Raw genomic sequence first — 17,575 nt, 5'->3', positions numbered from 1 at the left:
TACCTTCTGTGACAAAACATAGTGGATCCCAAGGAGCCAATAAGACTGCATGAAAATTTTTAAGGTTTCGCTAAACGCGGGTAACAGTAACCCTTATCTGGCTCTCGAAGCTGGAGAAAGGTTGGGGCTGTGAAATCTGGCCGAAGCTCGTCCACACGGAGACCTTCCAAGGCGCCGAGGGAGTCAGCAAAGTTGATGCGAACCCGATATGAGATGTGCTGAGCAGCTTTGTCGACTAGCAAGGCCGAAAGCAGTCGAGAGGAACAGTACTGCTGAAGGGAAATACAGGTATGATAGTTCTTACTCGACGAATCGAGATCACTTGATGGGAGGACAGATTTGGTCGATATATACAAGCTATTGCAGATAACTTTCTATGAGACGCCCTCCAAATAACGCAAGCATACCAATACCCTGTCTGTCAAATTACCTCCATCTAAATCCAATCAGGCCACTGTTTTGCCAATTGCTTTCTGCCACCTTGACCGCGCCTGAAGATCTGAAAACCCTTCGTCCACCAGGCCAAACATGTGAGGGACGAGACGCCGATGTCCTTGCATAGCTCGATCGTGACAGGCGTTTCTATGCTTATGCTTCCTGCACTAGCTTGGGCTCCTCGACCTGAGAGTCGCGCTTCAAGGTCTCATTGTTCTTGAAGACGAAGCCTGGATGTGCCGGGATCAGGCACAGGGCAGCAAGAATGATCATACTGTAATCATCGAAGTCAGTCTTGGTTCATGGACATGGTTAGAATGGACTCACACTCCTTCAAGACCATTGAACATGGCCTCATCCCGAAGCGCCTCGCTGTCACGCGAGTACCCCTCGCTCAACTCATAGACTCGGTACACACAGCGGATCTGGATGAGAACTGTCGCCAAAGCCAGGAACGCAGCAAAGCTGATAAAGGGCTTGGGTAGCTTCGTGCTCTTCCATGTCGACCTGCTGCACCACATGTAGTCGAGCACACAGACGGAGAAGAACGTCAGGGTGACGACCTGCAGGATTAGACCCGCTAGTGCAATATCGACACCTGAGTCAGAACCATCCTCAGCAGAAGCTGACATGGCGCCACCAGCGGCTTGCAGGATCAAGCTAATGATGTCGGCAGGGATGAAGACCCAATAGAAGAACTTCGGGTTGACGCGCGAAGCAGAGCGGTCGATGTAGCAGACAATTTGGTAGAGAAGAACATAGATGGCAGCAGCGAAGAAGACGGGACCAATGGTGATGAGGACTGGAAGGTATGTTAGTCGTCGGTCTGAGAGATACAGGGGAGGTTTATGGTAGCGTACTGATCTGAATGAGAAAGCCAATATCGCCCCACGGGTTCTGATTGTAGAGCATGCGGCCAACATAGCCAATGATCTCGGCAGTGCAGCCGAGCATCATCGAAACCATGAAGCCCCATTTCTTGTACTTGATGCCAAGGTATCCCTGAGCGATGATGGCTAGGGAATAGAGAGCGATCAGGACAGCAGAGAAGGGAAGAGATGGTCGGTAGCCGTAGATGCTGAGCTCAACGGGGCAGACTGAGATCGTGCAATTGGCTTCGTCACCTCCGTAGCTGTGGATGAGTCCAGTGGTAGGATTGGTATAAAGTTGGTCCTGGGCAGACATTGCGATGTTCTTATTGGTGTGGTGCTGCTGGAAGACTTATCGTAGAGTAGGGTTGAGAGGTGTCTTCGAAGATCTGTCTCGTTTCCGGGATCTTGGTGTGTTGCTAAGATAGAATAACTGGCACTCATGCTGGGCTTCGCGCGAGACTTATATACGTCGAGCTGGTAGTGCATTATCACCCCTGCCGTGTGGTCATGCTTCAGAGATTGTGTCAAATGTTGAACAGTGCATGCAACACACGGACGGATAGTGTTTTGGTATGTTTACGGCCGGTCTTTGAGGCCGAACCGCAACATCATGACTTCCCGCATGCCTGACCAGGCTAAAGCTCTCTTGGCCCATAGTGCTAGATGCTTGGCAGACTTTCAATTATGGTTCTAAACTCCGTTAGCCGTGGACGTTAATGCAAGGCATCTACGATGGTTCCTATATTCATACCTGTCCCTTGGCCGCAGCAGTGTTCTTTAGCTTTCCAGAATGCCAGCAGCTATAAAGATAGTCCATCGTGGCTGCAATGACTCAGCTTGAACTTATCTACGACGCTTGGCTTTGTAGCTGTGACTATTGACCACTGGGGTTAGAAGCATCGTCTGTAATCAGAAGCGATTCGAGATTACTGAACGATCCGAGATGACAGCCGACAGGATTTCAGATAGTCTCGATCCAATATTGCATTGGCTTCAACAAGCCGAAACGATTCCCGGGTCAGATCATACCGGCGAGACATGAAAAAGATGCGCTGTGCCTGTCGAGCAAGAGCCTATTGAGTCCACGTCGAACTGCCTCTTTCAACCATGCAAGATAAAATGCTCAGTCTGTGGCTGTAGACTGTTGACTCCCAGATCGCGGAGTGTCGCAATGACCTGAGTCTAATGGAATACTTTGGACAGTTCACATCGAAGCTCCGCAACGGACTCGACTTTCAGGAGAGCCCGAATAGTGGCAGATCCGATGACTGGGCACATCTTGTCTAGTATTGACCAGACTGCAATGTCTATGCATGCATCCAAGATGCCGAGACTGATCGGGATACGGCCAACTTCCTGTTGCGGTAGCATCGCAACTCATTCGATCTCTCATGCATGCGTGCAAGACGTCGGCCTGACATTTTTGATGCCAATCTCGGGTCTCCAGGCGCTTCGATACACTGGGCCTCGGCGTGACCCCGAGAACACCGGACAGCAGCTTTCGCGCGGAGAGGTGGCGGAAAGGTGACCAGGCGTGACTACTGTACGATGAAACGTCCAACTTTACGGGCTTGTCGATAGGTGTGTTGACCGCTGTGCCGTGTGGATGAAGTGTAGACCAATCGCAAAATATACTGCTTGAGGTGAGGTTCAAATGCTTGGCGATCTGTATCGGCCGTTCCGTAAGGCGCCTTGCTGATGTAACCACGGCTACTCGCAAATTCAATCTACTTGTGAAGCACCTTACTGCAAATCAATGCCGAGCCACTCCTTGATCCGACCGTGATGGCCCTTGGCAACTGTTTTCTAGGCGGTAGGGACTCGGCGCCCAGCAAGCTTGGCCGCAGGTTGCTAGCTATCTGCCCTGACGTTCTTCACAAATAGATACCTACGAGGCATTATGTCCTCACCTCCGCGACTAAATTAGTCCACATGAGCCGTCTCCCAAGATTGACTCCGCTGCTACGAGGCTAGGTACGGACGTGACAGTGGCATCGCTATGCTGTTAACAGAGCTGTTTGCGAACGACGGTCCCACTGGGTGGCAGGCAGACGATGACGAGATGCACTGCCGGCAGGATTCGTAGTCACTCGGTCGACCATGATGAACAGCGACAACATGTATAAAGATGCAATGAAGTTGTATAGCTTGCGTCCAGCGCTATCAACAACACACGACAATTCACGACGAAGACTTGCCTAGACTAATCTACTACCACTGTATACACGATGAGACAGCATATCTCACTTGCTGCAGCTCTGGGCTGCTCGCACCTGGCGAGTGCCGTTGAGTATTGCGCACCAGCAGGAATCCCTCTTTTGCCACATCCCGACCTGACGGTCGCACCCGCTTTCGACCCTGCACCATTGACGGCCGTACTCGACGAACTGGCTAGCGACTCACTCTTGTTCAACACGTCTTCAACATCGTTCTCGGTCACAATAACCACGACCGAAGACAAGGTGTTCGAATACCATTGGACTGCTCCTAATGTCAACACCACTGTCGGCGTCAGCAAGGTGGATGGTGACACTGTCTACCGCGTCTTCTCGGTCACCAAGATGTTCACGGTCCTTTCTGCATTGCTTCAGGAAGGACTGGACCTGGATGACTACATCTGGAAGTGGGTACCAGAGCTTGAAAGATCGCCGAATTTCGAGAACACCACTCTAAGGATGCTTGCGAGTCATCTAGGCGGAGCACCGCGTGACGGTGGGTACCCACTCCAGACATGGCTCAGAAGATAGAACCCCAGACATCGGTGCTGACAGCTCTGTAGGCTACGCCTTCGACACCTCTCTCAGAGGCCGTCCCGAGTTCCTTCAGGGTGAACTGGGTCTGCCTGCTGATCCTGTTTTGCCTGAAGGCTTCCCTATATGCAATTCGGTTCAGTATGGCCAATGCGCTTCCCAAGCCGGTGAGTATTCTGCAAATGAGCCATAGTAAGGGGATAGCATACTTACTGTGACATCTCTAGAATTCCTTGAAGGTCTACGCGTTAGCAGCTACGTCTGGCCCGCAGGGCGTACCCCAGCATACTCGAACTTCGGCTTCAGCATACTTGGCTTTGCTATCGAGGCTTTCACTGGAAAGTCGTTGCCCGATGTCATGCAAGACAGTATCGCTAATCCTCTGGGCTTGGACGCGCTTGGGCTGAAGACTCCAGATCCGGCTCGTCTGGTGATTCCAGGTGAGGTCGATGAATTTGGTACTCAGGATATTGGATTTTACAATGGCTCCGCCGGCATGTACGCCACCCCTAACGACCTGTCTCGCTTCCTCCGCGGTCTCCTCAACAACGAGCTCCTCTCGAGCACCGACCTCGCTACATGGCTAAAGCCCGCCTCCTTCTCCCCAACCAGCAAGAACGAAGCAATCGGCATGCCCTGGACAATCCGCACCCCCACCAATGTTCTTGGCCCTGAATCCGGCGATCGTCCCGTCGAAATCTTCACCATGCCCGGCGGCCAAGGCTACTACAATGGCTACGTCGCAGTCATTCCAGAGTACCAGCTGGGCTACAGTGTCAACGTCGCAGGTGTAGGCGACGATCCAGCACTTCGCGCTCTGATGGACTACATCGTCCGCTACTCCGTCCCGCACTACGACTCCGTCCGCAGAGAACAAGCCAAGGCGAACTACGCCGGCCGCTACGGTAGCGGCGGCTCAGCGCTCGAGCTCGTTGTCGACGCTGTCCCGGTCTCAAGGTCGAGACCTGGACTACTGGTGGCAAAGCTGTCAAGGACGCGTGGGTAGAGTTCTTTGGCTCCGATGCGCAGAACGCTATCGATGCCGAGGTGAGGATCTATCCAGTGGGTGCAGACAATCGTTGGCGTGCGATGTTCAAGTCTATCTCGGAGACGAATTCAACGGGTACGATCTTTGAAGATGCCTGCTATACGTGGTTCACTGCTGGAGCGTGGCTGTATGGTGGTTTGAATGTCGATGAGATTGACTTCACTATTGGGCAGGATGGCAAGGCGACTGCGGCTATTGTGCCTGGTTTGAGGCAGAATATGGCGAGAGAAGCCTGAGCTCGAGAGCACCATTCTGGAAGCTTCGTAGGAGGATCACCGCTGCCGTGAGACCGTCGGAAGACATACAAATGATTATCTAGGCCATAGACAGTGTGTTTCAAGCATCTTACAAAATCATTCATTTCTGAACAGATCTGTCAACTGGACTGTTGACGATTTCATTTACAAACGATCACACTTCCACTATTTTCTTCATCGTCGCTGACAGCTCTGCCTAGATGGGACCGTCGATTCCAGCTTTGACCCGGTAAGGATGATGACTGCGATTTCAGTACGAGGGTCCTCCCTCTGATAGTCTTCTGCAGATTAGTGAGGAATCTCGCCTCACCAGAGAGCAGCAAGTGCCACCAGGTATGGCAATGTGAATCTCGTCTCTTCCACTTGAGGGAAAGGAGAAGGAGTGTCTCGAGGGCAGGGCAGATACTTATACCTCTTCAATGAAGTGAAAATCCGAAGCCTACCGAAAATATCACTTCACTGACTCTGCCACATGGTATTCACTGCTTGTCAGATGAGTCATGGTCAGCTGCTGCCTGTTCAGACCATCTCAAATGGTACAGACCGCATCTCCTTCGTTTTGCATGAACCTCACATGTCTCGGACGATATTGACCGCACTCAACACCTCACTATGCCTTCCCCGCGGATAGAGGAGATAAAGTTCACGTACCCGTCGGCCTGATGTGCCCATGTCGATCTTTACGGGGAGTCGGCTTGTCTTGCGTGCTGGGGTAATAGAGTTGGTGCCTTATCATCCCCGAACTGGTTTTCAGCGCATCGCGGACAAACCTTCAGGTGTGGTTGACAAGGCCGCTTTATCGCCGCATCCAAATCGGCCAGTTCTTCGGTGATATCGCGGCGACACGAATCCCTCATGGCATTCCACTGAACTGAGCATCCCGAACATGACCGGCATGATCGCGCCAACAACACCGAACAGCGACTACTCGATCAAGCAATGACCATCGTCAATGTCATCACTGTCTCAAGCGAGTCGGGGATGACGGGAAAAATCTGTCGGAAGAGGTACTTCAAGCATACAGGTACCGCGGAAGTCGGGCGGATCTGGGGTAAAAGGAACGCATAGTAAGGTTTCGCGATACGGGGAAGGTTGGGGCGAGAGCGCACAGCATTTCTGAGTTTGGACTTCAGCGATAAGCCTGAGCACGAGCGGCCTGATATCATGTTATGAGATGGTGATGATTGCCGAGGTGGTAAGGAAGAGTGGTCAAGGTCCTTGGAATTGCTTCTGATGTATTGAGGGAATTGCGGTATCCGGGCGCGAAAGCCGTAGGAGAGATGTGGGCGGATACGTTAGCGCGGTGACTGCTCAGTACTGGTATCGGACCGTCCACGTATGGCAGCTCTGATTCGGTTGTGTTTCCAGGCGGGTTATATCCTACTGGCACCACTGGGGACTTGAGTGTTAGGTAATGCGAGTCGTATTCAAGTTGCGTGTGGTACGTCAGATGTGCGACAGCGAGCAGAAGCTACTCGGATTCGTGGCCATCTGTCCGAGGGTTCGTGAACACTGAACAACCGACGACAACCGAGTCACGCCCTCGGTACCGTATGTGATTATTATTTTGTGGGCGCACAAGTGATTGCCACGGTTATGGTGGTGAGACCTCACCCCGGAATTGCGACATCATCTCGCGACTGGAATGGTGACGCCGCGGCGTCCTCCGCATCTTTATCGGTCGTGCCTCGGCAGATGATTGTCTTCGAAGCATAATCGGCCCCGTCTGAACCTTGAATGTTTACCTCACCTGTGCAGACTGGCGGAATTTCCGACCCAAAGGACAAGTCATGAAGAGAGAACGCGTATCGGCACAGTAAGGCACCGTAGATCCTGGATCAAAGCTGATAGGGGCACCATAGCCGTGTCATTGGGGTATGACACCGTCTCACATGTCTCGGCGCCTGAGAGCCATAAATCCATACACAGCACTCTACAGCCGTCAACGGTTGACATCAACCCTTCAGACCGCCAGCTCATCCAACAAATTTCGCTTGAGTAAGGTGACGTTGACCAGTCGTTTCGAAACTTCGGATGAAGGAACTGTTTGGTTTGCTATCAGTTCTTCGGCAGGCATGCGCCCAAGGCGGACAATCACTCATATCAGCCGATAGACAAGGGTGGCCTCCGCATTTTCCTGTTAGGCCCCTGCGAACCAACCGGTTGGTTGAAGCTCGTGTAACGGCCTAGGGTCGGGGGGCGGGAGCAGGGCTGATCAGCTCGTACTGCGTAAGAGTATGCATACATCGCCTTCGAGAGTCGTGACTGGACTGACTGCATGTCCCGTGCATGCCTGGTAAGGCTTGGAATGAGATAATCCGTAGAGATTACGGAGTACTCCAGGTTTTTCTTCCTTTCCGTAGAAAGACCGCCCACACTAAACAGGAAATGGAGGCGGAAGAGCACAGGCTGATAGTGTGGGGTTTGGCGAGGGCAGTCGAACGTCTATGATGTGTTCTTGGGCAAACTTTGGAAGAATATCGCCGATTCATGGAGTAGATTAGTACTAGATACGCGCCAATGCGCCATAGGTCGCTGATAAGGCGTCAGAGAGCAAACATGCACTCGAAGCCAGTAGAATGGAAGTGTGTCAAAATTGGGGGTACAATCCTGGTCCAGAGCTGATCGAGTCAGGTTGGGCATGGCTGAGAATCAGAAGTCAGGCTGGAATATGGAGGAATCGAGAAGAAGCAACGTTGGGGTTGAGTGATGTGTCAAATTATAACTCTGCATACTTGCATGCTGCATTTGGTAGCGATGCGACTGGTCCTGCCAGATAAATGCTGGTATCGTGTGAAGTGGCCCAAGAAGGGCGAGAGCCGTAAGTCTATCCTTGTATCATGCACATATACCCCGTGCCATGATCCCAGTTCCGTCTATAGTTGTTCTCCACGCTAAAAGCACACCGCTTGTACAAAGTAGAAAAATAATCGTTGCCACGTATCAACTGCCCGATTGCCTTGCGGATGAGTAGACTCCGTCTGTGATTTGTACCTTGTTGACAACAATACACCTGCAATCATCGCGCGTGGATTATGGCCGATGTTGATCTCCGTTGATTGAGGATGCCGTACTGGAATCGCCAGAAAGTCCGCTTGGCAAATGGAGCATCTCGTGGACTTTTGGGAGTTGTGGCACTGGCAACTTTCGCTGCCCACCAGTTACGATATCTGAGATGGATGGGCCGGTGTGTCTCGGAGGCTCGATGTGAGCATATGAGCCATCTGCAGAAGGTTCCATCGGTGCCAAAAGTGGTGTGTGTTGCCCAATTGAAAGATGACGGAGACCGGGAAGTTGTAGGTCGCTATCATGCGGTCGTAACCTTGGCGAATGACCTGGAGTGGCAAGCGGGGTATGATCGGGCGTAGGCGAGATCGACTCGTGGGAAAATGTAGGAGAAGATGGAGCAGTCGAATGGGGCGAGTTGGGTCGCGAGCGCTTGACTCGATGATGATCCTCGTGTGTTTCTTGAGAGTGACTACGAGACATTGACTGTGAGATAGCGTAGGCAGATAATGAAGGCAGTCGTCCATTGCTCGGCCCATTGCGGTGACTGAAAAGATGATGCTGGTGTTGATAAGGCACTCGTGCAACGTGGTTCTCTTCTCGTTCGATCTGAGAAGCGGCAGATGCCAGCAGGTTTATGTCCATGATGTTGCCACGGTCGGAAGGGTGACTTGAGTTCGCCGCAGCGAAAGAGTGAGGCGGCGAGACATTGGGCGAGCCAGCCATGGAAGTGGGAGCAGATCGAGGGCCCATTGTCCTGTGCGGAGGCGGCATCATCTGTGCTTGCGATGAATAGTTGCCGTTTGGAGTGTCCTGCAAACCAGCAGCGACTGCAGCGGCCGCGACTTGATGGGCCTTGTTGTTGCGACGAGAGTTCGGGTTGTTGTGTATTCTCGAGTGGCGAGTCAATTCGTCAGATCTGCTGAAGCGCTTCGTGCAACCTGGGAATGTGCAGGCATGAGGCTTCTCGCCAGTATGCGTACGAATATGTCTTGTCTGATGCTCTAGACGGTGAAAGGCTCGATCGCACAGAGGACACTTGTAGGGGCGTGGCATGTCTGGCGTTGACTGCTGATCTGCCTGACCATTCATGCCATTCATGTTGACGTTGGCTAATGAAGGACTGGTGGATGGTGTGATGCTCTGCGGCATCGAAGGGTTGGCGACGGCGGCCATAGTTGATGTGGGTGGATGTTGTGACTCCTGGGGTGTGGGTGTAATTTTTTGAGAATCTGGGGAAAAAGAGGAAGGAGAGTCGGGAGAGGGCGGATTAAGGATAGAAGTAAAGTGTGCTGACGAAGAGCGTTGCATCAGGGCGACTTAGGCACGACTGATTCGGCCTGAGTGCCACAGAGTGATCGCTTATCGTTTCGTGGGGTACGGAGTAATCGAGGGAAAAGGTTGGAGCGTGGGTGATGATTGCAGTCCAACAAGGGGGAGGGCGCTGAGTTGTGGTTGGAGATCCGAGCAAGGGAGGGCCGAGGGGAGATTAGCCGGCGGCCAGACTGTGCCACCCAACAGCTGAGAAGATGGTGGAAGTTGAAGGATGGATGATGAAAGATTGGGCTGTGGCCCGGATTTTGGCAAGAGCGATGAGGTGACTGGGGCCGAGAGTCTACCTTGATACCAGGAGCGCCCGTCTCGGGTACGGAAAGGATGTGGCCAAGTGTCGGCAAAAGCGGTGGGCGTGGGGAGAGCCTGAAAGGGCGAAGAAGCAAACGCTGATGCCTTCGAGATGGGTGATGGCCGATGCCTGGAGGCACGCCTGGAGAATGCTTATTGACCTGCGGATCGGTGACTCGGTGAGGCTTTCAGGGGTATTTTGCGGGGAGCAGGAGTGATCTGCCTTGCTGCACCGGATAAGGGCGAATATTGGGATTTGATGGCAATGACAGCCGCCCAGGAATTTTGCTTCCCACAGTAGTTGTTGGAGCAAGGAAGAAGCGACCCAGCTCAAGGTTGCGCGCTTTCTTTTCCCTCTGATTTCATCCGTTGAGGACTCTGATGACAATATTAATCACGATGACACCACCAGGTGTTGTCGTGTCTGTCTGCGTCGAAAATTTCTTGCTCAATCTTCAGATTTGCCCCAAAAAACCTAACTGGAGATGACACCATAAGGTATGGATAAATGCTGGGTGAGACCGAAGTATCACTCCATAGAAATTGTGTGCGGGACGACTTATGTGGGAAACGAAAATTTCTCGGATCCTCCAGATACGTGTCATCCAAGGCTCCAAGCCGCTGTTATTTCGGCCTCTTCTACAGCACGACTGACGCACGTGTTTTCTTGATCCAGCGGTCAAATCTTCTGCTTTCCCAGAGATTGAGACCTGCCGAGTGATGCCATGCTACGCACGCCGCCTTACAGCCCGCCTTCTCTGGGGTCGAACTCCGGCAGCTCGGCCTGATCTCAGCTTCTCATGGAACGCTGTTATCAAGAACCCTCCCCAGTCATCTTGGCGTCGGACTGTATGCCGATGTCCTCGTGCTACAAGAATAGGTCCTCAGATCTATAAGACTCAGTAGCGGTATGTTCACGGTCATCGCTCGGTGGTTGAACTCTCAACATATCGCCTTCACAATGACCACGACGTCACCATTTGCCGCCGCGATGTTTCGCCAGCCGCCAGCAATGAAATCCTTACGGGCCAAAGGATATCAGGCCGGTTTCATCGGCGTTTGAACTTGCCTCGTCACTATTTTGCGATGCCACCGAAACTTTACTACTCAATCTCCTTGGGTCTCTCTAGGGGGGCGATGTCTCGTCTCGGGGGTCCGGACTCATCCACCGAGAGGTTGTACCTACTGCTCCAGTATAAGCTGGAGCAACGTGGGGCAGTCTAATCTGACAGCAGCATTTCCGTTTTGTGGGGATTGATAAGACGCTGTCTCGCAATACTTCGTGAGCCCATTCGTAGGTACCCTTTCGCGAGGTACCATGTACACGTCAGAACGGTCCCTTGGGACGAATATGTTATGGCCATACCGTCGCCTTCACCGGGTTGGCGAACAATATTGTGCGCTGCTGACATGTGAAAGGCGAGTCCCGTATCAAGGTGGACGAGCTGTAAGCACGTGAAAATGGACGATATGAAATTTCTCACTCATCTGTGGAACCGATGAAAATCAACGACCACCTTCTCATGGTTGAAGTCGATGGTGTGATTCGCTATCGCAGAACGTTTCAAGGCACCAACTTCTGACATGTGCTGATTGCAGACAACCTCACGTCAAATTCCATCCATCCATGATTGCTTCTGATATCTGAGTGCTGCAAAAGAAATAGCCTGAGCCCAGTGACCGCCGGAGCGGGAAAAGCGTCTCAGAGAATCTCAGGCTATCGCAATGATGACTTCCTCATGCGATTCTCGCAAGTCTCCATGCCCGTAACAGTGCACTTTTCGGTCTGGGCTACTTCTCGGAATGATACAGTAGCAGCAGTACGTACCTGCATTGATCGCCTCCGCAGAAGCGCGCGTCGCAGCTTCCTACCGAGGGTGACAAGTACCTTCCACTTCCACGTATATGCTGAGCTGAGTCAACTCATTCATCCGCTGCCGCCTCCGTTCTACTTTAACCGTGAAACCGAGATTGGGACGCATGCTTCGAAAGCTACATGAGTTCCTCGGGTATGCCGCATCTTATCTATACCCCATGTTTGCAGCCCGCTTATGATAACCTTGACTCCCTGAGACATTCCTTCTGCTCCATATCAGGCGAAGATGCGATGTGTTCCCCGGAGCTACACTACCTGTTTCGACACGGCTGACGCATTCGTCCTAAAGGTACATTATTGACCGGGACGTCCGGGCGGTGCCTTCCTATCGTGTTCTGAGAACGTTCTAGGCGTCCAGAAGCCTGGGCGCTGTGGCAGAAGTCTGTCCCGCGGTCCGAACATTTGCCTGATTCTTTGCACGTGGGCGACACACCAATTTCCTTGGGTGTGGGGGAATTTCTCCCTTTTGAGCACCAGGCCCAGACTCACTCCGCTGACGACATATCACACAGCGATGAAGTGCTATCTAACGCATGTCAAGAGCGCCCTGCTCATCGACCGTCTCACTGCACATTGTCACTGCTTCGACCACTGACAGATAGTGACGAGTCAGAGCACACGAACACCATACGAGAAACGCGGCAGCCGCAACGATTACGGTGCATGCATGGGATTTGCCCTGCAGGGCTGCAGACGCCTGAATATTGCTCGGCTACGAGTCTGCAACCAAAACCTGCGGAAGGGCTGTCGGATTTCCGACTTCGCCTTCACTTCGGTATCATTCAAAATATACATCACTCACTTCAGCCGCAATCACAATGCGGGCCGCCCTCGCCGTCCACTTTGTTGGACTCGGAGTGCGGTGTCCGGACCGCAAGGTGGGCTCGTGGGTTATCTCCCGATGCTACAGGTAAGATTCACATGCTTCGGGGAGATCAAATCCGGTACCTGATCCACCAAAAAGTTTTCGGACCAGAAAAATCTTCAATGGTTTCCACGATAAGGAAATAACACCACCCCTACGTGTACGCCGCCAGAAGGCTGTCACCGCTGTTTCGTCGCCGACGTCGCCATACCACCTCTTCGTCCGCCCAGGTGTGGCAGCTCAAACGGATCCGTCCGCCGGAGTTTGACTTTTCATCTGCGTGGAATGAGACCATAATCCCTCATGCCATGAACTGCGAGCTTGACGAGAGCGACTTCCATCGGCGCAGGCCTGCACGCAAGAAGGTTTTGGTCCGATCGGTGCTTCCGACGATGGCGTTCCCCAATTGTGTCCCGTCGTCTCGTGCCCCGTAGCGGGCGAGGCCAAGCAGATGACGCCTTGCGGGATTTTCTGCTTCACTAGCACTACCCCATCGATCAAATATCCCGCTCCGACACATTTTCGTCTTGGAAAGGGATTAGCCTGAGTCTCGAGCACGTGGGTGTGCGGGTGATGCCCCGAGCCAAGCAGCTTCCCTCGGGCATGAGCGCTCATACGGTGAGAAACGACGAGCTGAGGTAAGTGGCGGTGTAGGTCAGACCTGCCCGTGAGGTTGAGCAGGCTATCATACACGACCCACAGTGACTTCGCTCGAGTTGATCCTTGTCGAGTATTGAGATGGCGCCTCGTTGAGCCGATGAACTAATGCTGCTTGGCCATGTGAGAGCTGTAGGGAAGGGAGAAACCCTCCAAGGCCTACTTGCCCGCGCACTATCCTGTCAGATTATAGCTCTCTTCGAAGAACCTCTCGGAGTCACCTGCCTGGATCAGGCCGATAGTACACAGGCGGCGGGGAGATGCATCGACGTGATGCGAATGCATCAAGCACCAGACCGAAATCAACACGTTCCAGATCGGCAAATCGTCCATAATCCAGCCATCAACCGCGTTCTAGCACTCCATCTCTACAGCTTGAAAGTGGCCCATGTCTTTGCCGTCAACCTCGAATCTGTTACAGCTTAAAGCTTTACGATTGCAACCACCTAACAGAGGGCCACCTTGCCGCCACCTATCGCAATGCGGAAAACGATGCAGTAGTGAATGCCAGTCTCGAGCATCGGTCCACCATCACGAAGTCCGCAGGCAGGGCCCAGGAAGCGCTATGCAGAAGTCAACTCCTTGCGACCCCAAGAGGCCATGCTCACTCCCTTAGAAGCTGAGGTAGGCAAGAACTCTGTGTATGGCAGAGGTGAGTCTCAGGAAGTCCATTAAAGGCGGGAAGCGGATTAGTAGAAGCAGTGAGCGTCGAGTGTTGTTCCCCATCAACAATAGTCCGTCTCGATGAGTCAGCCCGGTCTGCGTGCTGTAACTCTTGGCCGGCGCTCGGGCTACCTAGTGGCGAGTGGTGGTTTGATTCAGATCAATGCGTAGAATGGCCACGGAACGGTATTGTGGTGCTCGTCTGTACCAATGCAACACGCTGGATATTACGGTCGATGTCAGCAATCACGCTATTCTTACTATACAGTCTCTCGTGACGACGGTATAGCTGCGATAGTAAACACGATTGCAAGCGAGCGAGAGCTACATCTTCAAGTCCAGAGAAGTGCCGAGGACGCCGCTCGGGGTAGTCGTCAATGATGTGTTGTTTCCACTGCCCTCATCGGCGTTCTTCGAAATTCCCATTGCGAAATGGGAGACCACACCTGCCTAGATACCTAAAGTACGTAGGTAGGTAGGTAGGTAGGTAGGTAGGTAGACAACGCCGGATGACAAGACAGTGCCAAGAATGACGTCGTCGTGCCGTAGCGCGACTTTTTCCCCAACTCGAAAGCGCGAGGTGGTAGCGAGCCAAACTTGAACCGCAGGCGCTCTCGGGTGAGGAGACAAGCAACAGCACAACAGACGAATACAGTCTCACTCGTTTGGTTCTGCTGAAAGTTCTGTCCCATAAGACAGTACCGCCGCGGCGAAAGTACACTGATCACCGACCATGGCACCAGCGCGGCCGCGAATCGTGGACGACTCCAGATCAGAGGCGAGCACAGTAGTTGGCTCAAGGAGAAGGCTGCTTTCGGTGCTGCCACAGGCGCAGGCATCTCCAAGGGCAAGAAAAGTGCTGCGGCTGCCGCTGCCAGCAACAGTATTGCAAAAGCCCTGGCCAACGGCACAGCGGCAGAGCATCCCGTAACTGCAGCACCGCCAGTGCCAAAGGTACGTGTCACCAGTCTCCGAGAAGAAATTCACAGGCGTGATTGGCATGTGCCACCGCCATTGATGACAGTTGCATGTTATGTGAGTCCGAGGACCGCTACTAATGCCCTCACAGACAGACTGGACCACCCTCCCGCCCCTGAGCCTCATAACCTACCGCACCGCCTACCAACTTCCCACACCCACCTGCTACACCCAACCACACGCCGACATCCTCTACAAGTCCTCACAGACTGCTCTCCGCGCCCCCTCCGCGGTCCTTGCGCGTAAACGTATGCACGAGTTCCGTCAGTCTCAACGCACATCACAAGACAAGAGCAACGGCTCTAGCAAGAAGAAGTCAAAAACTTCGACTACGACCACAAAAGCTGGCGAGCCGAAGATGACCACGAATGGCACAGATCACTACTCCACCACCGACGTCGCCATCACAGCCTCGGCCACCTCCCCAACATCCGACCCCTCAGACCCTTCCACCACAATACCAGAACAAGCTCCCCTTCATCCACACCAAATCCACCAACAAACGCCCCAAGCCCTCTCCCTCGCCATACGCAAACACTTCCCCGCGCAACAGCTGACGAGGCGGAAACGATCGCGCGGTTCCTATACATAACGCGGGACGACGCGCGGCGCGAGGGCGTGCGGACGGAAGGCAGTGGTGGGGACGGGCACGGGTGGGGGATGGGGAGCCAGGGGCGGGAGGTGAGGAGGGATGAGGGCGGTGGTGTTGGATTTCGGTTGCGGTTTCGTAGTCGGTGACGTGACTGGGTGAGTGGGAGTTGGCACAGGAGGAGAAGGTGGTTGGAGCTGCCAGATAAGCACGGTCTGAAAGCGAGGACTTGATCTGCTTGAAATGACATATCATTGGAATCCAATGAGGAGGGAATGCGCAGGATATAGCATGTCATAGGTTCGACCATAATGAGGCTGCGAGCCTCCACGCGAGACTAGTGTTTGGTCCACTTCTTGAGTTACCATGGAATGGTAGAAAAGACAAATATGCACGTAGACGTGCGATCACTGTGTCTGGTAATTGATTTCAATTATTGATCGCGTAGACCATGTGCAGGCCCATGCTGCATAGACTCTGAGTGAAGGAGCATACAGTCATCCGGCTTGACGAAATATAAGCCCCAGAAACTGAATCCACTAGCACACGCGAGGTGCACCTGACTTACTTGCTTGAATAACTCCTGGCTAACTTTGGACTCTACACTGTGCAGAGCACAAAGTCTCCTCGTCTTTCTCAATACTAGAGATGTATGAGGATAGTATCCCCTCAAGGGAGCAGTGGCTGGATTCTCAGACCGACCTACCTTGCCGTGCACGGGATCAACCTCATAGAGCACTGACGAGCCATCATTTCTAGCTTAGCTAAGTTCGTTGTCGAAGGAGGCTCGTCTGTGGTGTTCTCAGAACTGGGAAAATGTAGCGATCGTGTAAGGCCCAGCCAGGAATTGTAATCAGTAGGTTGGAAAGGCTTCTGCAGTAGATATTCTGGTTCTTGTTCTCAAGCTCGCAAAGCCTGAGCTAGCTCGAGAGAGCGCGTTGAGAGTGCGACCCACGATGTGCTGATCATGTGTTCTGGTAGACTGCTGTTCAAGTCAGTGCTCGAAGTTGAGGGCTTTACAAATTGGCGATGGACATGTGCTGTCTGTCCGTAACTTTGCTGTGCATGCTCGAGGAGGCAGGGAAGACCCAGTGCTTCCAGAGAAAAGCCGTGGCCCAAAGCGATTTCGCGGCCGCAGTCATGCCTGCCCGATAGAGCAGCACGGTCACAGCAGTGTAAAAGTGAAACCGCAGCGTCTGCGGCAACGGAACCTACATTTGGCGAGCAAGTGTGTAGCGACCACTCCGATATGTCTGCAAGCCTCGGTCACAGCATTTACTCAATCGATGTCGAATTATGGTATGCCAAAGATGTTGCTGCAGATTCCAGTCGTGAAGCAAGGGCTTTCGAATGGACCCAGATCGTGCACTTCCAAGTTTGAGCAGGTTCAGTGTTGTCAAAGCGAAACGAAAGCTCTCTTCTTGCGTGCTGGATACCGTACAGCTCACCGCTCCCATTGACAGCCGGGATTGCACGGCCTCGAGGCTCAAGGTCCTCATTTCGACTGTACAAACGGAAAGCGCAATCCCGTGGTCGTCTGCGCAAATTGCGAGATGATAGCCGATGTCGGGCCTGTCAGCGTCAAAGATTTGGGTCGAGACAATCCCTGTGTGGAGTCCTGGTCGTTCATTACTCACAACATCGGCTCCCTGTCGAGATCGGTAGCAGGAGACGACCAGAAACCAGGTAATGGAGCAATCCAAGACATCTGTTCGAACGAGGCACCGAACCGCATCCAGCATGCCATCCTGGGGGTTGGGCATAGCATCGACCACACAGTCAACCACGCGGTTGGAAGTTTTGTTTGCAGTCAAAGTAAGAACGGACGTGGAGTCTGCAGTGATGTCGTCTCGCAGCAAGCTCCATGTGGTTCGCAGGATATTTGGGTTGGTGCCCGATAGAACAATGCGACGAGTGATGTTTGCAGCAGACAGAGACGAGGGCTTTTGTATGGCC

The 17,575-nt window shown here is 53.0% G+C and overlaps 3 protein-coding genes across 3 annotated transcripts; 1 reads left to right on the top strand and 2 right to left on the bottom strand.

Annotated features, from left to right (window-relative positions):
* Positions 1-588: 588 nt before the first annotated feature.
* Positions 589-1,620, bottom strand: AB675_8231 (uncharacterized protein; the record flags this gene model as incomplete). Its single annotated transcript, XM_018148661.1, has 3 exons — positions 589-709; positions 763-1,237; positions 1,296-1,620. The coding sequence occupies 3 exons, from the start codon at positions 1,618-1,620 to the stop codon at positions 589-591; spliced, it is 921 nt and encodes a 306-aa protein (XP_018001101.1).
* Positions 1,621-3,535: 1,915 nt separating this feature from the next.
* Positions 3,536-5,341, top strand: AB675_8230 (uncharacterized protein; the record flags this gene model as incomplete). Its single annotated transcript, XM_018148660.1, has 4 exons — positions 3,536-4,019; positions 4,087-4,224; positions 4,285-4,988; positions 5,015-5,341. The coding sequence occupies 4 exons, from the start codon at positions 3,536-3,538 to the stop codon at positions 5,339-5,341; spliced, it is 1,653 nt and encodes a 550-aa protein (XP_018001049.1).
* A 3,054-nt stretch (positions 5,342-8,395) lies between these two features.
* On the bottom strand, positions 8,396-9,544 carry AB675_8229 (putative DNA-binding protein creA; the record flags this gene model as incomplete). The annotated part of the gene is made up of 1 exon (XM_018148658.1): positions 8,396-9,544. One exon carries the CDS (start codon positions 9,542-9,544, stop codon positions 8,396-8,398), a length of 1,149 nt encoding a protein of 382 aa, XP_018001328.1.
* Positions 9,545-17,575: the final 8,031 nt, after the last annotated feature.

This window comes from Cyphellophora attinorum, assembly GCF_001299255.1.
Source record: "Cyphellophora attinorum strain CBS 131958 chromosome Unknown Contig10, whole genome shotgun sequence".
NCBI classification, from domain to species: domain Eukaryota; kingdom Fungi; phylum Ascomycota; class Eurotiomycetes; order Chaetothyriales; family Cyphellophoraceae; genus Cyphellophora; species Cyphellophora attinorum.
Note: the sequence above shows the minus strand (reverse complement) of the source record. Positions and strands in the feature narration are given on the sequence as shown.